Below are 24,391 nucleotides of genomic sequence, written 5' to 3' on the forward strand. Positions count from 1 at the left end.
CGCTAGAAACACTTAAAGCAACTTTGGGCGTTGGATACAAATTCAAGCACTTGAGCGATTGATGGCTACTTGCGATCATTGGAGAGTTAATGTAGCCATTATTTTAAAAATTGGACCAGATTGGCCGGTCAGACCAGTTGAATTATCGACCAGTGGCCTTTTTGGTCTAGTTCCCTTTTTTGACTTGTCTACCCATTGGGCTGGTTTCAAACCGCTTGAACCGACGATTGGACTGATGAACTAGGTGAGCTTGACGAGTCAAGACCACCACTTTTTACTTGTTTTATTTTTGCAAAATAGGCCAAATTTCCCTCATAACCTAATATTCTAACCCATTCCTATTCTTGTAAAATGGGCTATTATGTCATACAATGAGCCCCATGGCCCAACAACCATTTGGTTTGTGGAAAAGGTTTATAAAGCTCTTCATATTTCGTCTCATTTCCAATGTGGGATTATTGTGAAGGGCTTTAAAGAAAAAAAAAGATTTGTTGTTGCAACAAAGAAGCTTGAATAGAGGACCTCAAGTTTATAGTGGGATAATCTCGCCACTGTGCTACACCTTTGCTTGTGTAGAAAACTAATTGGGAACAACTACATAGGTATATATATAAAATTACATAATACGATTTTTTTTTCATTTTCAATATGTTTTCACATTTAAATACATGTTTTTTTTTTCCATTTTCAATATATTTTCATATGTAATATTGTATATATTTTGTTTAATAAATTTTAAATATTAATACATTTATATAAAAATGAATAAATAATATTACAAATATTATTAATTTTAAATAAAATATAAATTATAAATTTATGAAATCACCAGTTCGACCATGGTTCGACCGCGGTTCAACCACCAGTCTGACCAACGAACTGTGAGCCGGTAACTTTTTTGGTTCAATGTCCGATCTGATTATGAAAGCATTGAATCTAACTTCTCAAGTGATATTACATATTTGCATAATTCAATGATGGATTTCTACATCTTTGACCATTGTTTTCTCCAAAAGGACTCATTTTTCTTCTAAGGGAATGTGTAGGAACGCCTTGTGATTGTCTAGAATGATTCATACTTTCCATGGGTTACATAGATTGATATTTTTACATAAAAATCTATACTCCAACTATTTAGAGTTTACAAACCAATTTACAAATAAAATAAAATAAAATAAAAATACAATGAACAAAAAAACCTATACCCCTTATGGGGTTTACAATCTATCTAAAGATCAATAAAAACAAATCTAACAAACGACCATAATATATAATCATCATATTCATAGATAATAAAATTTCATGTACATATAGTCATCTCTTTGGCCCTGGAATAAATAATAAACCTTGTAAAACAAGGATTAGTACAACCTAAAAGGGATCTAACATGTTTTTTCTTAATCTAGAGCTTTGATACTATTTATTGAGAATCTTGAATTACTTCGTTCCTTATCCCAAAATCAAGTTTGGTGCATTCAAAATTCCTTAGGCTTATCTAAGTACTATGTACAACGGAATACATGCATTAAAAAATAATTCTATGATTTAGATAATAAGATTAGAATGCTTACCAATGATTTGGATGTTCCCAAAACATTTCCTTGTAGTGAAAAACAAATGCGATGTTGTTGAAGATCTCGTACACTCACAATCTTTCACTAGATGACTCTCCCTTCATGCTAAGCACTAAAATGGTGAGAGTTTGGAGGGTGGCAGTTATGACTCTCTCTTTGGAATGTAGATAATAGTGGTGGTAGAAAACTGAAATCTTAACTCTTAAGGGGATATTTATAAGGTTCCTATTGAGCTTAAGTGACTTAAGTCCAACTTGGGCTTGAGTCACTTAATCTAGTCTAAAATGGGTCCTAATTAATTAATTAACCCAACATAGTCGTCTAATTAATCACTTAGTCTAATATAGAGATATCGTTCACTAACCCTTGTGCAACCTTATGAAATTACTAAAATACCCTTATACACATAAGTAAACCAAGAGATGATCAACCCTTATAAACCACATCATCAAGGTATATAAGCTTGAGCGAGGACCTTTGAGACCCATAGGGCAGTACTGGCTTCCTCAAAATCTAATTCTAAAGTTAATTCAACATCCCACAACAAAGAATCAAGTGCATTCTATTACCCTATGTAAATAATAATGAGACAATAAGTGCTCAAATTTGTAACTTACTATCCGTTGTATATAGTCTCCCCATGATATGGTGTCCTTAATCTAACAAGGTTAAAGTTATCAACCTCTCAAGATAACCTTGTAGACCCCAAAATTTGTCCCAATTTCATTTTTACATTAATTTTGAAGTCAATTTTATCCTTAAATTTAAATCCTAATTACATATCATATTTTTGGACCACTCACCATTTAATTATTAGTTTTTATTATTTTGTATATTGTTTTATTTTATTTTATTATTTTACTATTATTATTATTATTATTATTATTATTATTATTATTATTATTGTTATGATTATTATATTATATTATATTATAATATAATATTTCTTTTATTTCTTTTTTTCATTTTTTTCTCTTCTCTCTTATTTTTCTCCCATACCTTTCCCAACCATTCCACCCACTCTCTCTCTCTTGGCCGTACCACTCATGTCAAGAGACCCATCCCCTCTCATCTCTTCACTCTTCCTTCTTTTCTCATTTTCATTTTTTCTTTGGATTTTGGTGCGACCCAATTTTTTTTTCCAAATGTTCTCTCTCTCTTCTTTCTTCCTATAGCCCTACCCACACACTGCCACATGCCCCCCATTTTGTTCTTTCTATTTTTTTTCCATTTCTTTTCCATTTTCTATTTTTTTTCCCACAAAACTTGTCTCCATACCCACAACCAACCAGTCATCACCGATGAGCTACCGTCGACAACACCATTTCCAGCAATCGGGGCCACCTTCCTTTCCCTTCTTTTTTCATCTTACCATTATTTTTCATTTTTTTTCCTCTTATTCTCTTTCTTTTTCATTTTATTTTATTTTTATTTTTGTTTCTCTCTTCAACTACACTGCTGGCAAACTGTCGCTGGCGAGCAATTCTGACAGCCCGTAGAATCTTAAAAAAAAAAAACAAGTGTAAGCCCGTTTATGCATTTATATATATATTAATCTTATTTTTCTTATTATTATTATTATTATTATTATTATTATTATTATTATTATTATTATTATTATTATTATTATTTTTATTATTACTATTATTATTTTATATGATTTTAATAGTAATTGTTGTTTGTGAGATTTGAATTATTAAATTAATATGAAACTTGGGCTTTGTTAATTAATATGGAATTTGGGTTAATATGTTATTGGAGAATGAATATGAAATTTGAGCTAATTTATTGTTGATGAATTAATTTGGAATTTGCTAATTTGGGTTAAATTAGTTGATGATTTATATAGTTGTGCTCATTTGAATCATTTAATTTGGACATAATATAATGTTGTGGTATATTTTGGATGTGGGTTTGCATATTAAATTGGGTTGATTTTGGTTGTTGATTTAGGTTTGTATATTAAATTAGACTTGAATTATGAGATATTAAGTTTAACCCTAATGGAATTTATTTTAATTTATCATGTTTTGAGTTTGATTAATTGAGCTTATATATTGATTATTAATTTGAAAATTTTGGATTAGGGCCTATGACATGTAAGATATTTTTATTCGATTATATTTGCTAATTTGGGCACATTTTGATTGACGAAATTTGTTAAGCTAATTTGAAGTTTGAATTTGGGCTTGAATATCTATTGTGAACTTTATATATTTCTAGACATTTACATTTGAATTATTTTTGTTTTTGCATGGACACATTCCGCAATTCTATTGGCTGAGTACGGATTTATGACACATGAAGCACGAAATTTCGTGAAAGAAAATGAGACTCGAAAAGCTAGAGGAAGACATTGAACTTGTTGTAACCTTGTAAGCTTATTTGGGTACACGTTTTATTTCTCACTACCATTGAGTTTTATTTTTATTGGTTTCTATAAATATTCGTTTTTATATGTTTATTAGTTGTGTGCAGAATAGAATATCGAACATACCAGAAATTTTGTTTAAATAAGAGAAACAATTCAGTAAACATGTTTTAATAAAATAATAGTTCTAAAACATTTTTTCTTAATAAAAGAAAGTTTTATTTTATTTTATAAAAATTTAGAAAAATGCTTTTAGAAAAATCCAAGAAAATTGTATTTAATAATAATTGTCCCAAAATTTCTTTGTTTAATAAAAAAAATGTTCAAAAAATTGTTTTTTTTTTTAAAAATAAAATTGTCCCAAATGCTAATTTTAGATAAAATTGTTCAAAAAAAATGTTTTTTTTTTAAATAAATAAATTCTTTCTTTAAGTAGAATGGAATTAAAAGTAATTTTTGTAGGTAAAGACCTTAAATAATTTTTTTTAATAAGAATTGCATTTGTAAATTGAAGTTGTAGAAATATTTTTTCTTGATAAAATTGGATTGAAAATATTTTCTTTGTAAAGAAATTAATTCCTTTTGAATAAAATCAAATTGAAATATTTTTGTAAACAAAGTTCATTCTTTTTCTAGTAAAAGCAAGTAAAAATAATTTTTGTTGCCAAATTAAATTTTTGTAATAAATTATTTTGATACAATAAGTGTAGAATACAAATGGAATTGAATCAAATCACTTGAAGAAAATAGATTGAAATATTTTTTTTTGTATATAAATAAATTGAAATGATTAATTCAAAATTGTTTTTAATAAAATGCTTTGAAATTTTTGGAAAAATAATTCTTTTGAAATATCTTTTTTATTTAGTTCAATAAATCATATTGCATAATTCTCTTGTCATATATTTTGTGCATTCTTGTAATTTGATTTTATTATCATTTTTGTGTATATTGATTTGTTCATTTAATCTTGGTATCTACAATTAATTAATTAATTATCATAATTCCCTTATTTTGTTTAGTAGAGATCGTATGTATACGCGCTTATAGGGGTATTATGGTTCACCATCGTACCTTCTCAATAGGTAACCTAATACTCAAACCCAGACTTGGTTTTTCACGTACCTGTTTTTTTCCTTCAAGAGTCACAGTTAGGGTTTTTATGTCTTATTTTGTTTTTCCCCTTAAAAAATAAAACTAAAATAAGTGGTGACTCCAAGTCTTTTTTTTTCTTTCTAAAAATCAAATTTTCACAAATAAATAAAAAACGAGTCTCGTCGTCGAGTGGGGACGCAAGTGAAAAACGTGGGTCCATAAACCTCTACCATCCTTAAGTTACAAATATTCTGATAGTATGGTAAATTGATATATCCTAACTTACAAAGAGCTTATGTTAAGTTCTACTTAAAGAACTACTATGACCATAGTTTACTTGAATGCACATCCTTAGGATTATCCAAGAAGACACATTGTTTCAAACCTACGAAATATGATGGGGTCTCTATTAAGAATACCTATTGATACCGAATTCTATCAACAATGATTGAATCCATAAGAAATATATGACACTTTAGGACCTCACTAATTGGATCCAAAGTATGTGCTCTAATGACACATATTTGATATGATTTGTGCACCAAAGGACATTCAAATCACCCAAATTGACCTAAATAGATGTTAAGACCCTAGACATGAGTTTAACTTACACTTTAGAGATTTATCTTAGGTTCAAGGGAAGAAAAGGGTGTAAGTTGAATCACTTTAGATTTTGAAAGATCAAGAAAAGATTAAATGAGTAAATAAGTGAGTCAAGACTCATGGACCATGAGAAAAGGCAAGATGAGGATATCATGAGTTTGAAAAATGAGAAATGACCATTATGGAGTAAGAAAGAAGGCAAGAAAACATGGGAAATGAGGCATAGAGCAAGATTCAGCTGCATGGAAATTTAGAACTCAAAATATGGTGACAACATATACTCCGAATTTGAGGACAAATTTTAAGAACTTTCTAGAGTCCATTTTAGACATATTATATATCATTTCAAAGCTTGGGAAGTCAGAAGTCTAACACTTCAAACGGTGTGCAAATCGGAGTTGAAGTGAGGAAGTTATAGCCATTTGAAGACAACTATATAAAATTGAGGGGCCATTTCAATATGATTTCGAAATTTAACTTATGAATTCGAAGTCCAATTTGAAATGACCCCAATTTCGAATTCACCCGCTTCCACTTTGATGTTTCACCTCCTCTACCTTGAGAATTGCATCTAGGGCACTCTATCTGCCCTAAGTGGACCCCACATGACTAGAAATCATCATTTTATTATTTTTTTAATCATTTTAGATAATTATTTTTGTAATGAGTGGCCAATGAGAGTGTGCCACATGTTAGGTAATTGATGATATTATATAAACTCTCTTGATTCTAGGTTTTGAGGATCTTGGATGTTTTTCCGGAGAGTTGGACATTGAAAGTGGAAGAAGATGAAAACTTTGGTTTGTTTTCTTTTTATTCTTTATTAAATATATATTTTTTAGTTTCTTTTGATTCAAATAATGATTTTTTACCCTATTATGAATTGTGAATGTGACATCACCCCCATGAGAGGCTAAAAAGCCAACTTGGGGCTTGAAACATGAAAACCTAAGGGCTAGGAAACCTATAGGGACAATGGGTAAATTATTATAACAATGAGATTAATTATTGGTTGGGTGACAATTTATCAAAATTTTTTATCCTATCCTTGTGAGTTAGTTTAGAGAATGATAGAGTAGGTTATTACCCGATACTAGTGATTCTTGAAAATTCTTGATCATTGGTTATGCTCGTTTTTTCTATCGTTATTTACCTCAAAACAAAGCTATAAAGAGTATGAAGGGTTAAAAAGCCAAATCTTAAACTAGTAATCAGTCTCATTCATTTGATGGTCTTAGGAATATGTTTTAAAAAGTAAAATTAGGTGTCAGATGCAATTTTAGTTATAGAACTCAAGTTGACCATGAGCGGCCAAGGATCCCAAAACTCTAAGATCACTTTACTTAAGAAACCCTTGTTTTCTCTATTTCTATACCTTAAGTTGGATTGTGGAAAACCCTAAACTTGAATCGATTGAATTAAAAATCAATATTTAGTTTGTTATTAATTTAGTTTCATTCACTCAATCTCATTTCATAAAAAATAATTCCTAAATTGTTTTTCAATTTAGGATTTAAACAAAAGCAATTCATTTATTCAAGTATTGACAATTTCCATAAGCTGGTCATTAAGGACGATACCCAGAGTATTACAAAAGTCATAGTAACTCTTTCTCTAATTTTTCTTGACCAGAGTTGCTACGTAAAAAGGTTAAGTATTTTGGTACAACAGTGAAGTTCAGTCACTCATCTATAAGTCAAAGCCACTACTAACTTTGACACAAGCTCGGTGTTCTCTTAAGGTTGATAGACAATACAATATGATAACTTGGTGAAGTCATGACTACTTAATAACCTTAGGTTATGACTCACCGTAAGTCTTATCCAATATGTAACTATATACACTAATGCACCCACCATAGGAAACACATCTCAATGGTCAAGACTAGTCATCCCTCCACTTAGGAGGTAGTGGACTACAATCTCAAATGGATTGCTTAAGTCCATGAATCGACTGTGAGCAAGTCATCTACTTGTAAGAAACCCGTGACTTAGATATTTTGTGTGACTCTTTATACACCTAAGTCACGTAAAATGCAAGAGATGCATGCTAGAATGCTCATAAAATACAATGCATAAAATAAGAATAGATTAAAGTGCAATTGAAACTTTATTAAATAATCAATAAACTCTATCCTAACAATATTATAAGCATATTGAACACTCGAGTCAAGGCCTAATGTGTTCTCGCTTTTTTCCTTGTGGTATAGGGCTTCTCATGTTCATTTTTAGTTGACTAATTCTCTTTCAGATAAACAGGTTCTTTGGAGCTTAGTCTTCTTAACATGGCTCCAATGAGAGAGCTTCGACTTAGGGTGGCTTTGTCAATGATTGGCCTTGTGAAGATTCTATCGTGAAGAGCTAAATAGGAATTGCTTTAATATTATTTATCCTTGAACATTCATTTCCAAATATAGTTTTTCTCTTATAGGGAGAAAACCTGAATAAACTTAGTGTTATCTTTATTCACTCAAGGTGGGAAAGCTTGGAGGACCATCTTAGTGTTGTTCTCCTTTTTTTAGGGTAGGAAAGTTTGGAGAACCATCTAACCTAAAACAATAGGAAAGCTCCAAAAGGAATGACAATCCAATAATAAAAACATCCAATTCTAAAATAAATAATGTTGGAAAAAATCCTCATAAAAATTGATTTTCTATAAGAAAATCCAAAATTACCATTTTGAAATTTTTTTTAATTAGATTTCCTATGATATGCAATATAGAATATAAGCATAAAAGGAAAATTAAAAGTGAGATTCCATGGCCTTAGGGATCTTATTACTTTTTGGTAGCCCAAATATTTGGATTTTTAAGATTCAAACATAACAAAATAAGCCTACAACAAAAATAGGGTTAGTAGCCTTAAAAAAACCCAAAATACCCTTAAAAACCCTCAATATGGCGCAGGAGCCGCTAAAAGCACTTGAAACAACTTTGGACGCTGGATACAACTTCAAGCACTTGAGCAATCTATAGTTACTTGTGATCATTGGAGAACTAATCTAGCCATTATTTAAAAAATGGGACCAGACTGGCTTGTCGAATCGGTTGAAGCATCGACCAATGGTTTTTTCGGTCCGATTCCCCTTTTTGACCCGTTTGCCCATTAGGTCGGTCTCAAACCGCTTGAACCAATCATTAGACCGATGAACTGGGTGAGTTCGACGGGTCAAGACCACCACTTTTTGCTTGTTTTATTTTTGTAAAATGGGCCAAATTTCCCTCACAGCCTAATATTCCAGCCCACTCATATTCTTGCAAAATGGACTATTATGTCATACACTGAGCCCCATGGCCTAACAACCATTTGGTTTGTGGAAGAGGTTTATAAAGCTCTTCATATTTCATCTCTTATCCGATGTGGGATCAATGTGAAGGGCTTTAAAGAAAAAAAAAAACAAGATTTGTTGTTGCAACAAGGGAGCTTGAATAGGGAACCTTAAGTTTACAGTAGGAAAATCTTTCCACTATGCTATGCTTTTACTTGTGTAGAAAGCTAATAGGGAACAACTATATAGGTATATATATAAAATTACATAATACGATTTTTTTTTCATTTTCAATATGTTTTCATATTTAAATACTATTTTTTCCATTTTCAATATATTTTCATATTTAATATTGTATTAATAAATTTAAAATATTAATACATTTATATAAAAATTAATAAATAATATTACAAATATTATTAACTATATATATATTTTAAATATTTAAAATTATTTTTAATCTTAAATAAAAATAAATTATATTTTTGACATCATTAATTATATCGCAATTCGGCCATCGATTCAACCAGTGAACTATGAACTGGTAACTTTTTCTGTTCAATGTTCAATCCGATTATGAAAACATTGAATCTAGCTGCTCAAGTGCTACTACATATTTGCATAATTCGATGATGGATTTCTGCATCTTTGACCATCATTTTCTCCAAAAGGACTTTTTTTTTCTAGTAAGGAATGTGTAGGAACGCCTTGTGATTGTCCAGAATGCTTCATACTTTCCATGGGTTACATAGATTGATATTCTTACATCAAAATCCATACTACAACTATTTAGCGTTTACAAATCAATTTACAAAAAAATAAAAATAAAAATAAATTACAATGGACAAAAAACGTATACCCCTTATGGGGTTTACAACCCATCTAGGGATCAATAAAAACAAACCTAACATATGACCATAGTATATAATCATCGTATTCATAGATAATAAAATTTCATGTACATACAGTCATCTCTTTGGCCATAGAATAAATAATAAACCTTGTAAAACAAGGATTAACACATCTTAAAAGGGATCTAACATGTTTTTTCTTAATTTAGAGCTTTGATACTAGTTATAGAGAATCTTGAATTATTTCATTCCCTATCCTAGAATCAGGTTAGGTGCATGCAAAATTCCCTAGGCTTATCTAAATCCTATGCACAACGGAATACATGCATTCAAAAACAATTCTATGATTTAGATAATAAGATTAGAATGCTTACCAATGATTTGGATGTTCCCAAATCATTTCCTTGTAGTGAAAAACAAATACGATGTTGTTGAAGATCTCATACACTCATGATCTTCCACTAAATGACTCTCTCTTCATGCTAAGCACTAAAATAGTGAGAGTATGGAGGGTGGAAGTTACGAATCTCTCTTTGACTCTCTCTTTGGAATGTAGACAATAGTGATGGTAGAAAACTGAAATCTTAACCCTTAAGGGGTATAAGGTTCTTATTAGGCTTAAGTGACTGAAGCCCACCTTGGGCTTGAATAACTTAATCTAGTCTAAAATGAGTTCTAATTGATTAATTAACCCAACATAGCTGTTTAATTAATCAATTAACCCAATCTAAAGATATCGTTCGCTAACCCTTGTGCAACCTTATGAAATTACTAAAACGCCCTTATACACATACTTGAACTAAGAGATGATTAACCCTCATAACCCGCATCATCAAGGTATATAAGTTTGAGCGAGGACCATTGAGACTCATAGGACAATACTGGCTTCCTCAAAATCTAATTCTAAAGTTGATTCAACATCCCACAACAAAGAATCAAGTGCATTCGAGTACTCTATGTAAGTAAAAATGAGACAATAAGTGCTCAGATTTGTAACTTACTATCAGTTGTATATAGTCTCCCCATGATATGGTGTCCTTAATCTAACAAGGTGAAAATTATCAACCTCTCAAGATAACCTCTACCATCCTTAAGTTGTAGATCATCTTATAGTGTGATAAATTGATATATCCTAGCTTACAAAGAGCTTATATTAAGTTCTACCTAAAAAACTACTATGACCATAGTTTACTTGAATGCACATCCTTAGGATTACCCAAGTGGACACAGTCTAAAACCTATGAAATATGATGGTGCCTTTATTAAGAATACCTATTGCTATCAACTTCCATCAACAATGATTGAATCTATAAAAAATATATATAACACTTTAGGACTTTACCCATATTAAAGCCACTACTAACTTTGGCATAAGCTCAGTGTTCTTTTTAGGTTGATAGACAATACAATATGAAAACATAGTGAAGTCATGACTACCTAATAACCTTAGGTCATGATTCACTGTAGGTCTTATCCAATATGTAACTATATATACTAATGCACCTACCATGGGAAACACATTTCAATGGCCAAGACTAGTCATCCCTCCACTTAGGAGGTAGTAGACTACAATATCAAATGGATTGCCTAAGTCCATGAATCGACTGTGAGCAAGTCATCTACTTGTAAGAAACTTGTGACTTAGATCTTTTGTGTAACTCTTTATACACCTAAGTCATGTGCAATGCAAGAGATGCATGATAGAATGCTCATAAAATACAATGCATAAAATAAGGATAGATTAAAGTGCAATTGAAAAATTTTTAAATAATCAATAAACTCCATCCTAACAGTATTATTATCATATTAAACACTTGAGCCGAGACCTAATGTGTTCTCGCTTTTCTCCTTGTGGTATAGGACTTCTTATGTTCATTTTGAGTTAACTAATTCTCTTTCAAATAAACATGTTCTTTGGAGCTTAGTCTTCTTAACATGGCTCTAGTGAGAGAGCTTCGACTTAGGGTGGCTTTGTTAGTGATTGGCCTCATGAAGATTCTGTCGTAGTTGATGTTTTCTTAGGCAAGATTCTCATTGTGCCTCTTAACTCTACTAGCCAGGATCTTGTTTCTTTTGATTCCCTTTGGAATTTTCATTCCATCTCTTCCATTTGCTCTCTTATCTGTGCCATTGGTGTATTACTTGGTGGCATCAACTAATAGTGTGCGTTTGTACCATGATTAACTTAGCTCAAGTATAGGTTTTGTATGTTTGTTTCCCACAAACATTGCCAATCTATTTTGTCCTCTTTTTGAGAATGTGAGCTAAGCACCTTCTATAATCCAAAGAGACATAATAAAGAAAACAACAAAGGATAGGATAGGGTCGCTAAGTCCAACCCTTCTTGGAAGATCAAGTTAGTTAAAGGAAAAGGAAGACAAAACAATAAAAAAGATGATTAACTTATTGTGTCCATACATTGTTCTTGGTGAGATTCTTTTCTTATAGTTGTGCCACGCTTGAGGTGTATGAAATTAATGGTTATATTGGTTATTTGCGGCCTTTAATGATTTCATTATGTCTCTCATTAATGTTTTAATTGTTTCAGTGATGATTATGGCATGGTATTTATGATTTGATAGTTAAATGTGGGGTGAAACCATTATGTTGACATTTTACCCATCCTTTGGATCAAGTTTCTTCAATGGTGATCTTTTTACTTTCAACACTAGCCCATAATTAGGATAATGATGATGCAGGTTTACTCATATTTAATGCCTTGCAGCATGGTAGGTTCCTTAAGAGCATGGCGATGATTGTTGATTAGCTCTCTTGTTCCTCTTCTACGGTTGTGCCATGTGGTTGTTGATATGTACATGCCCAAACTTCCTAAGGTTTCTTTTCTTGTGCTAAAAGGCTCACTTCCTGTCTTTAAATCTTTCCATTCTTGCTAGATACAAATTATTATGTTTTTAATCCCCTTTCTACTACACAATCCCATAGATTTTCTCATTAGCAAACAAATAAGTACTAGCAATGATATATATAGTTATGAGTGACATATCAATGACTTAAATTTTCAATAAGGAAAACCTATCCATACTGAGCTATGTTACGTTCCCTTTTAGTTTATTTTTTGAAATGCAGGTGAAGTTTATTGTGATGGAATATTGTAATTTGACATGAAGATTTGAGGTATGTGGCTAGATATGTGCTCAACAAAGTATTGACCATTTATAAGCTACATTAAGATGTTTCTTTGTTATATGTTGTATTATAGGAATGATTAAACTAGAAAAATGTACTTGTGTTACTATGTCAATCTATGAAGAATTTTTTCTTATTTACAAAAAACAAATAGGGGAATAAGAGATTAATTACCTTTCAATGTTCTTCAATAACACTATTTCTTATTGTATTAATTGGTTAGCGAGTAAAAGTTAATTTTTCAATTAAATTGAGATTTTCTTCCTATTTCAAAATCATGCCATCGGTGCCTAAGAATAAGTTTTAAGTGTTATAAAGGTAAAGAAATTTAGCCATAGAGTAGATCATCTTGCATAATAGAAAGATAAATGTATGCGAAGTTATGGAATGCTTACACAAAGTCTATCACCTCTCCTAATTGTCTTTTTTTTTTTGAATAATTAATCATTTTCTAGATCTCCTATCGCTTTCAAAACTAAAATCGTTTAAGTTGACATTGAGATGAAAACATATTAGAATCTCAACAACTTCAAACATCCAAACAATCCTTGCGACCATTTTGCCAACAATAATTTCTAACTTTGGATTATACATTTTTGTAAGAGGAAACTTAAGGAAGTCAAACTATCTTTAATATTAATCTTACCTCTTTTTTTCACATATGGAAATCCTAGAATCATGTGTGAACACAACATTATCTTGAATACTCAACAAATAAAAAAAATTCTTATTTGCCAATGATAATCGTCTCACTTTAATTGAGGTTAATCTCTAAACTAGGGTTTACTTGAGCCGCAATTGTACTTCATAATATATAAGGAAAATGTGAGGCCCCTAAGGAGGATCTCCCTTTTGGACCAAGCCCCTTCATCACACATTTTTGGTGGGCCCTTCCTTTCCCTTTGTTAAGGGGCTTTTGCTAGAATTTGATTTTTTAACTTGTTTGTTGACTGGACTGCCGCAGGGGGGTGGACCAGAGGAGGGACACTGCCCCACCCTTATTATGAGGGTTGATAGAAGGAATCCGGTTGAGATCCGTGAGACCACCTTCTACCGACATCCCAGAGCCAACTCCTTTAATCACGCCACACTAAGCAACTTTGATTCCTTCTTTAATCAACCTTTCACAACCATGCTTTCCACGATAGTGGATAATACCAAGCATCTTTACCCATAAAAAATAATGAAATTGTAATTTATCATTTTTCTCTTTCTTTTTTTTTTTCTTTACATTTTTTTAAATCATTGTAATTAATAAAAAATTGATTAATTAAGTATATTTTAATCAATAAAAACTAATTTTTATTTTTTTTGAAAATAAAAATAGATAATAATTTAAGAAAGCTGGGAGTTAATTACGGAAACAGTAGGCCAGTGGAAATATCCTGTCCCTGAAGATCTGAAGACGTTGTGGGCAAATCTCGTAGGGCTAAGTCCATTGTCGATGTATACAAATCCCGTGGGGCTAAATCCATGGGCACAGTCTCACCCCACCATGGGCTGATATTATATATTTACAGATTTAAAATAAATAATCTAAAATTCAAATTTAATATTAATATATATGGAGAATTCTATGGTACGAAAGAATTATTTTAGACCATTGGATATGTTAGATAGGATTTTGATCATTCATTAATAGGTTTTATTTAATTTTTTTATTATATTTTATACACGTGGCTATATCCCATTAGATAATATGTGGAGGTATGACATCGAAAAGTTGTTCTTCGGTACATAGTTTCACCCTATATGATTATAAAAAATTGGAATAGGATTTGTTTTTATTCTCGTGGATATTTTATGATTTTATATTTAGAAATTAAAATTGAAATCGAAATCATTTGACGATTAAAACATTTTCCTATAGTAAAATTAGAACGTGAAGTATGGATCTAATAAATTTAAGAAGCACAAACACGAAGATGAATGACAAAAGTCCAAAAAGAAAAACTCTCAAGTCCGAATGATTTTCAAAAGATTACAAAAGTGAGTGAAGAAAAGACTAGAAAAGTACAAAATTCAATTCAAAAGAATAGAAAGTTAATAAAAGTGGTTAGATGGAGAGGCTTTTGGGAAAAGGCTTGAAATAATTAATGGGTTATTTTCTTAATAAGGAAAAAAAATATAAATGGGATTGTTCAAATTAATAGTGATAATTAAAAGGGAGAATTATCTTTTGGGGGTAGATGGATCCCCAAATTAACAAAAGGTCCATATAACTCTTCAAATTGAGTTGGAGGATATGAAATAGTAACGGACAAATATACCCTTTAAGAACACATAAAATATTTTATAAAATTAAGTTAATTAATTTTTTTTTAATAATTTTTTTTAAAAATACTAAATTAAATAAAAGTAGTTTTCACAAATATTAAATTAAATAATTTTTTTTTCAAAAATATTAAATTAAATTAAAGTATTTAAAAAATATTAAATTAAATATTTTTTTAAATATTAAATTAAATAAATTTATTTTTAAAAAATATTAAAGGGTATATTTGAAAAAAAAATATTTGTTTGGATGTGTTCTTAAAGTATTTTTGAAAAAAATTATTTTAACTTAATTAACTTAATTTTAAAAAAAATATTCAAAAAAATATTAAAGTATTTTTGAAAAAAAAAATTATTAAAAAAAAATTAATTAACTTAATTTTATAAAATATTTTATATGTTCTTAAAGGGTATATTTGTCCGTTACTATTTCATATCCTCCAACTCAATTTGAAGAGTTATATGGACCTTTTGTTAATTTGGGGGCCCATCTACCCCAAAAGATAATTCTCCCTTTTTTTTATATAAAATATTTAAAATACCAAATTAAAGGTTGAATAAAAGCAAAAAAACCTTCTATAATGGCGTCCATGTAAAACCATAAATGTAATAAATATAAATGGAAAAAGGGGCCAATGAATCCCCAGGCAATTAATACAAGGATTTCCCATACATTTTTAGTATTTCCGTGCTTGAGTAAACATGAAATTTTCATTGACAAACCTGCTCACAGCCACACCCTCCCTCTCATATTTAATTCTTTTGTTCGATCTTTGGAGAGGGGTTTTGTGCAATCCTTCAGGGTTTTGATGTAGGGATTTGAGATATACCAGTGAAGAATGTGGTCTGTAAGAGGGCATTGGAAGCAGATGGAGAAAACAGTCGCTGGGAAGTGCCTCAATCAATTCTGGTCTGTTCTCTTGCCTCTCTGTCTGTTCTTGTTCATATCAGCGCTGTTCTTTGATTTTTGTGGTTTAAAACAAGGAGTACTCATCAATTTTTCAGCCAGAGCCCCTAAAATTTTTGGTCAAATTCATCCTATAGTAGATGAGTGTGTGGGTCAATACATTTATGTTCATAATCTTCCTAGTCGATTCAACGATGACCTTCTGGAGGATTGCCATTCCATTAATCAATGGTATGATATATGCGAGTATCTATCCAACTCGGGACTTGGTCCCCAGCTTTCAAATTCTGGGGATGTTGATGATTTTCCAAACAAGAGCTGGTTTGCCACAGACCAATTCCTTCTGGAAGTGATTTTCCGTACCAGGATGAAGGATTACAAGTGCTTGACTAACGATTCGGCCATGGCTTCTGCTGTATATGTGCCATTTTATGCTGGCCTTGAAATCAGCCGACACCTTTGGGGTTTCAATGCATCAGTCAGAGATGCTGTTTCTAATGATCTGATCAAGTTTTTGGTAGAGCAGCCCGAGTGGAAACGCATGTGGGGTAAGGATCATTTCTTGATTGTGGGCAGGGTTACATGGGATTTCAGGAGAATGCCTAACAACGAATCCTTTTGGGGTAGCAATTTTTTGAGGCTGCCTGAATCAGAGAACATGACTATTCTCGGGATCGAATCCAGCCACGGAGCAGACAATGACTTTGGAATACCCTATCCCACATACTTCCATCCTTCGCATGACAGTGAGGTGTTTGAATGGCAGAATAGTATGAGGAGAAAGAGACGGCAGTACTTGTTCTCCTTTGCAGGGGCGGATCGACCTCAAGATGGGGATTCTATTCGGGGAGAGATGATGAATCAGTGTCGAGCTTCAAGGGATAAATGCAAGTTGCTGGACTGTGCATTTGATAAGAAGAACAACTGCAAGACGATTAATGTGATGCAGATGTTTCAAAACTCTAGCTTCTGCTTACAGCCTACAGGGGATTCATTCACTCGGCGATCGACTTTTGATTCGATTCTGGCAGGCTGCATTCCTGTTTTCTTCCATCCGGTTTCTGCTTACAGGCAGTATTTGTGGCATTTACCCAAGGAGCATACAAAGTATTCTGTGTTCATTCCAATGAATTACATAAAAGAGGGGATAGCAAGCATCGAGAAAGTGTTGCTTGGAATTCCAGAACAGAGAATGTTGGCCATGAGAGAGGAAGTAATAAGCCTAATCCCTAAGATCATATATGCCAATCCAAGTTCTAAGCTGGAGACAATTGAAGATGCATTTGACATATCAATAAGGGAAGTTCTTCAAAGAGTAAAGGAAATGAGGAGAGTGGGGAGGGGGGAGAGGTCTACAGTGGGATAAGCAAGAGAGGGTGGATGTCTCCATTTATGGAGGACCCCAGCATCACCTGCATACAGCTAAAGCTTATTCTTTTTTTTCTTTCTTCATTGCTGTCATAGGCTCTTTCAATTTCTAATGTGCCGTAGAAGGGCTTCAATTTTAATATATGATAAGAACTCTTTCAATACCAATAATGAGAAGTAACCAGTATTTGAGACATACTTCATTAATTTTTAAAATCTATGTTTAGATTAAGTTCTTAGATGAATGAAATTGGCAATGGCTCTCTAGCTAAAAGATCTCAAATATGGAGAATTCAAAGAAGGGGTTTGTATGATATGAGATGGATTTGAATATTCCACAGAGAAAACTTCCCCAAAAGTGGCTCCTCGACCCTTCATTCATGGGCTCTTTTGAAAGAGACAATAAAGTTAGGAAAAAATGATGAATTTAGTCATACAATTAGCGGACTATTTTAGAGAAAATGCCGCCGACAACAGCATTCACCCTGAGAAGTGGTTCGCCCTCTCTCAACCCAGTCCACATGGGTGGGGCTTTGATTTGTACTTTCTGGGACCAGCTAGGATGTCTTCCTATTTAATCACCCAATCAAGAACCATATAACATGTTGAAAGCGTAGTATCACAAACCCAACATCAAGGCCCATTGTTGGACCCTTCATGCTTTAGTACCCCTAACTTGAGTAAGAATCCTTTCTTTTGTATGCATTAGGAAAAGCATAGGGAATTTTTACTTGATTTCTAATTTAAAGTCCGTTGGACAATATTTTTCAAAAATCATTTTAAAAGACACTTTTAAAAGTTGAAAAGTTACTTATAATATAGAGAAATATTTGATAAGTGATTCCCTCAAAAACGTTTTTAGAGGAAATGTTTCCACTAAAAACACTTAAAAAAAAAACATTGTCAAATGCACTCTTAATCCCCTCCCACCCAAATCCATTATTCTAAAAAGGTGTAAATCATTTCGATAAATTATAAAAGAGCTAGTATGAATCATGAAGTGACTTCTTATTAACCATCTTAGCACAATAATGTGCCACCAATTTCGTGTATTATGATAGTCATGTTCTATATAATCTGCATCCTTGTTTTGGTGCAAAATTGAGTATCAATAATTAATGAGATGCAACTAAATGTTGATCATTTGGATAAATCTCATTTGGGGATGACAATGAGATGGGTTCAGGATGGATCGCCCCATCCCAATCCCACCTTGTTTATTTAAAATAATTCTCATTCCTATCATATTTAAAAATTTAAATGAGGCGGGTGGGTAGGTATGAGAAATTCTCATATCTGCCCCGCCCCATTTAATTTTTTTTTTAATGTATTTTTTAAAAATATTTTAATATTTTAATTATATTAGAATAAATATATTTTATAAATAATTAAAATATTATAATTTTTTATAACTTATTTTTTTAAAAATATATTATTATTATGATTATTATATATTAAAAACATGAAAATAAAAATTAAATTAAATTAATTTTAAAAATTAATTTTATATATAATTGAGACAGAGTGGGACAAGGTAATACCTAAACCTGTCTTGAATTGTCTTAGATTAAAAAAAAAAAAAAAACCCAAAACTCATCTTTAACCAATTTATTTAAATTTCAAACCCCTCCCATTAGGGGTGAGATGGGTGGGTACCTGAAAAAACCCCATTGCCATCCCTAATCTCATTGTTTTTATGTTCCGCTAGTAATTTTGTTGCTTGCCTCAACATTCATTGTAGTAGGCGTAGATTAACCTAGTAGATGTTTTTAGCTGTCACAAGCAATTGTGCTTTGTTTATTCTTTTAGAAAATTATGTTATGATGCTATTTTTTTTAATGAATAAATCAATATAGACCCCTCTTTTCACTTTTACATGTACATTTTTTTTTCAATAGTAATCCTCCTCACAACATGCCTTAAATAGTAATTTGCTTTTCATGATTAAAAATATCCATTTTGTCTACTTCGCAAATCTATCCATATTAGTAAATGCACAATTTTAATTTTTTTCTTTTATCTTTTATAAAAAAAATCCTCAAATTTTCAATTTTTTAGATAAATATTAAAATTATATGATTGCATTAAAAATGAATAATAACATTTTAAAAATTGTAACAATTAATTATAATATTTTAAAAATTGACTAATTTTTATCTACTTTGAAATGAATGTTAAATTATAAATAATAAATACAAAATAAATGGATGATAATTATTTAAATAAATAATTTAGTAATAGATTTCCTAAATAATAAAATTAATAAGAAAAAGTTAAATTATGTTTTTTTTAAATGATATTATTTTACAAAAAAAATTATAAAATATAGATATATTTTAGTAAATCCATAATTACATTTTTTATTAAAAATTAATAATAATGTTTTGGAAATTTGTAGTTCATAATAATAATAATAATAATAATAATAATAATAACAATAATTATAGATTTAAAATGGATCATAAAAACTATAATTCATTTTTTTCTAAAATATGTAAGTAAATCAAGGTTTTTCATTATTTACTCCCCAATCACTATCATGGTATTTTAAGATCAATTTGGTTTAGATTCCTTGATAATTAATATATATTTTTTAAATTTCAAACTATTATTATTACGATCATAAAAACATCTACTCATTAAATCTTACTTTATTTTGAATCTATTTATCTAATGATTAAAATTTGAAAAAGTACGGTTATGCGTCCAGGAGAAATTGACATAATCATTTTGGATTATTTTTTGTGTGAGAAATTATAGTGTTAACAAATTTTCAATTTTAAGTTATTTTTAAAAGTTACTAGACATGTTAATGAATCAAACATATTAAGAGCTCATTTGATAGTAATTCTAAAAAACATTTTTAATATTTATAACAATTGAAATTTTTTATAATTTAAGTGTTAAAAAGACTAAAAGTGTTTTCTAAAATTACTACTAAACATACTTTAAGAATCTGTTTGATAGTAATTCTAGAAAGTGTTTATATCATTTTTAACAAATGAAAAATAAAAATTTTCAAATGTTAAAAAGATTATAATCGCTTCTTTAAATTATAATCAAATGGGCTCTAAGTCTCACTTGCCTTGGGGCCTTTTTGCATGGTGAGAAATTTTAAGAAAGTTAGAAAACTCATTGAAGGAGGTACAAGTCTTTACTCAATCGCCGGATTAACACGTGTGTTAAGATGGGCTAATACATGCATAAACAAAGAGAATAACGTGCTTATTTGCTGTTAGTCAACCAACTTTTAATTAATTTCCCTAAAATTTCTCGAATTTTCCCATCAGGTAGGTAATGAGACTTGATGTGTCCGTTTGGAACCAAGAAATTAAGTGAATTAATACCAAAATCTCTTGGGACAAAATTGACTTCTTAATGACTATGTTCATATTTTTTGTGCATAATTCTATTTTTTTTCATTAGTCAAACTTATTCCAAGTTAAGTGAAACTTAATGTGATAAATTTTTAACTAGTATAAGAATTTTTAAAGGAATTTGAAATTAAAAAAATTAAGCTTTGTTTAACTATTCGAATGTGGATGGGTGGAGAATGGTAAAGGAGCAGGATGAACATCATCAACTAGAAGTAGGAGATCGATAATAGTACTGATGTCTTACATTGTGTCGTTGATGAAGGCAAAATCTGAAGGAAAATGAATTCATACTGTAAATCAAAGCATTATACTTTGGTAAATCCTACTTGGTAAAGGTGATGGCATCATAAATACGTAACTTATTCCAAAGACTTCTGTGAGTGTTTAGCTAGGTTGGCAATTCTGGACAAAATTCCTAAGTGTCCCCTAACTCGGCTTTCCAATACCTCTTCGGACTACTTAACTTTGAAGACTAAGACTTCGCTAAGAGGTCGAGGTATGTAGCCGAGTGTGTGGTGATTGAATGTGAATCAACCCGTTTTTTAATCTTTAACTGTGTTAGAAAGTTGGAAGAAATGGTTTTTGGTGCAAGACTTTTATTCCCCATTTCTAGATTGATCCAAGTACAAGGGTGGATCGATCTAACTAATTTTTTTTTTATATCAAATCTCAACCATTATATTAAGGGCTTCTTTTTACACTTTAAAAAGAAATCTTCTCTCATTTTTCTTAAGAGTGACTGCAGAAAATGTGGAGAGAGCAGTCACTCCATGTGTTCTTCATTTTCTCATATTGTTTTCCTAATTTTTGGGGTTTTTGATTGCAAAGCAAATCCACTTCTCTTAATGTTTTCCAAACTAGTTTTTAATGGATTTTCTTGAGCAATAAATGGGTTGATTCATTTCTTCATTCATATCTCAATCTCTCATTCTATTTGGGTTTGTGCAAAAACCCATTTTCTTCTTGTGTGGATTCAAGAAAAGACCAAGATTGAGCTTGGTGCGGACTCCAAGTGTGTTCCGGAAAAAGAAGGTGAGAAGCTGAAAGTGAAGGTACTAGTCAAGTACTTCGGGAAGGATTAGTTGGCTTGAGCTAGGTAAAACCTTGTACTCAATTTTTATTCTTCATAGTGGAGTTTTTCAATCGGTGATAGGGTCGTGGTTTTTGATTTCTTCGGAGGTTTTCCACGTTAAAAATCTATTGTTCATTGTCTCTTTCTCTCACTCTACACTTTGATTTATTTTATTTTTTTGATATCATTGATTACTTGGGCATACATGTTGAATGGAAGAAATATGAGGTGATATAAGTGTGATGATCCATGAAATGTCTTTAATAATTTTTCTGTTCATTTTGTTTAATGATATCATGGAGTCAATTGATATGAGTTGAGGAGATGATTGTTCTTTTGATTTATTTTTTAGGAGTGTTGAAGCATTTGCATGTGTTTTGCATTTATAAATTGTTGAGAGAGTGTTGATGCATACATTCTTGCTTGTGGATGTTATGCTTTGTTGAAAAGTTGTTGGAAAAGAAGTTTTTTGACATTGAGATAGTCTAAGGTTAGGTAATCTTTGTTGGGGGAATTTTTAAATTGTTCTACAACACCTATTCACTCCTCATCTAGGTGTAGTCCATTATTGAGATTCACATTTTCAATTGGTATCAGAGTAGGTTTTTAAAGAAAAAATCATTTTCGGTCCTTGAATCTCAATCATGGAACCTCATCAAGAGGGAGCTTCCATTGGGAGACCACCAATTTAATTGGCAAAAATTATTCTCATTGGAAAGTGAGAATGCAATAATTTCTCAAAATGCAAAGTGAAAAAGTTTAGAATGCTGTTGAATTTGGTTGGTGGAGACCTAAGGTGTTGGATAGAGAAAGTAAACCAACTAATGTTATCAAGCCTAAATTAGAATGGGATAAAAGTGAAAATGAAGCAAGTGAGAATAATGCTAGAGTCATGTACTCCATCTTCAATGCCATTAGTACAAATGAATTCCTTAGGATTGCTACATGTGCTTTGGCTAAGGAGGCTTGGGATATCCTCCAAGTGACTCATGAAGGAACTAATGTCGTGAAAGTGTCCAAGCTTAAAATGTTGACATCTAGGTTTGAGACCATTAGGATGGATGATCATGAAACTTTTGGAGAATTTCATGCAAAACTGATGGACATTGTGAATTCTAGCTTCAATCTAGGTGAACCCATCTCTAACTCTAAGGTGGTTAGAAAAATTTTAAGATATTTTCTAGAGAGATTTAGAGCTAAGGTCACCGCCATTGAAAAGTCTAAGGATGTGGATTCCTTGAAGATAGATGAACTTGTAGGTTTCCTCCAAACCTTTGAGATGACTCTTGTATCACCTAGGAAAGCTAAGGGAATTGCTTTAAAAGCTATTAAAAAAGAGTCCTTAAGTTCCGAAAGTGAGGATGGTGAGAAAATGTCGGAAGGTGAGCTTACTAAGTTTGCTAAAAAATTCAAGAAGTACATGAAATTCAGAAAAGCCAAGAAAGAAACAAATGATGGTAAAAAAATGGAGTAACTCAATTGGAAAAGAGAAAAAGATGGAGAAATGTGTGAAAAAAAGAGTTGAAAATTGAGTGCTTTAAATGTGGGGGAAAGGGTCACAATGCATTTGAATGTCCCTCAAAGAAAAATGATAAGAAGGCCATGCAAGTTACTTGGAGTGACTCCGAATCTAATCAATCAAGTGAAAAAGAATCCAATGGAAGTGAGGAATGCACTAACTTCATAGCCTTTGCTGCAAGTGTAAATGAGGAACCTCTTTTAAAATAAGCTTCAAGTGAGTTAAGTCAGTCAAGTGACTCCAATGATAATGACATGAGTTTTGACACAACATATGAGACTTTGTATAAGGAGTGTTTGAGACTTAAACAAGAACAAGTCAAGTGGAAGGCTTCTAAGAAGATTTTAACCAATGAGGTTGATGTTTTAAAGGGAGAAAAAAAAGTCTTGCTTGATAAAATTGCATTTCTTGAAAATGAACATTTGGAAGTGAAGGAAAAATGTGATGTGTTGAAAAGTGAAAATCAAATGTTCAAGGATGAGTTAAGACTTAGGAAGGAAGAGTTACATCCTAGCTCTAAAAGACTTAATGAGTTGATTAATTCAGGGTGTAAATCTTTTGATAAAAGAGGCTAAGGATTTCTTGGTGGAAATGCTACTCTAAGTAGTAGTAAAACAGTTTTTATTAGGCCTTGTGAAAAAGAATTTCCTAAGAAAACTCAATCTCAAATCAAGTTTCATTGCAATCATTGTGGAAAAATGGGACATACTTTTGATAGATGTTATGCAAGATTGTTTGATAATTTTCAAAGGAAGTTGACCAACCTAATGAATGAATGTCATACTTTGAAGAATAGGTTGCTGAATGAGAATAAGAGAGTGTCTAAGAAGAGCTTAAAGATCTCTCATAATGGTGAGTTGAAAGAAAACACTTTGAATGAAAAGACAAAAGTCTCAAATGTTAAAAAAATTTGGGTGAAAAAGAATGAGTTGAAGTGTTTTGTTGTCCATACCGTACTTAGAGATA

The 24,391-nt window shown here is 31.2% G+C and overlaps 1 protein-coding gene across 1 annotated transcript; it reads left to right on the top strand.

The window, feature by feature from the left end:
- The first annotated feature begins 15,843 nt into the window (after positions 1–15,843).
- Positions 15,844–17,650, top strand: LOC100263433 (xyloglucan galactosyltransferase MUR3). Its single transcript, XM_002265326.5, has one exon. It carries the CDS (start codon positions 16,022–16,024, stop codon positions 17,453–17,455), a length of 1,434 nt encoding a protein of 477 aa, XP_002265362.1. The 5' UTR covers positions 15,844–16,021; the 3' UTR covers positions 17,456–17,650.
- Positions 17,651–24,391: the final 6,741 nt, after the last annotated feature.

This window comes from Vitis vinifera, chromosome 5 (assembly GCF_030704535.1).
Source record: "Vitis vinifera cultivar Pinot Noir 40024 chromosome 5, ASM3070453v1".
In the NCBI taxonomy this organism is placed as follows: domain Eukaryota; kingdom Viridiplantae; phylum Streptophyta; class Magnoliopsida; order Vitales; family Vitaceae; genus Vitis; species Vitis vinifera.

What these genes read in the sequence shown, in the direction of transcription:
- LOC100263433 (XM_002265326.5), top strand. Translation starts at nt 16,022, where the DNA reads ATGTGGTCTGTAAGAGGGCATTGGAAGCAGATGGAGAAAACAGTCGCT.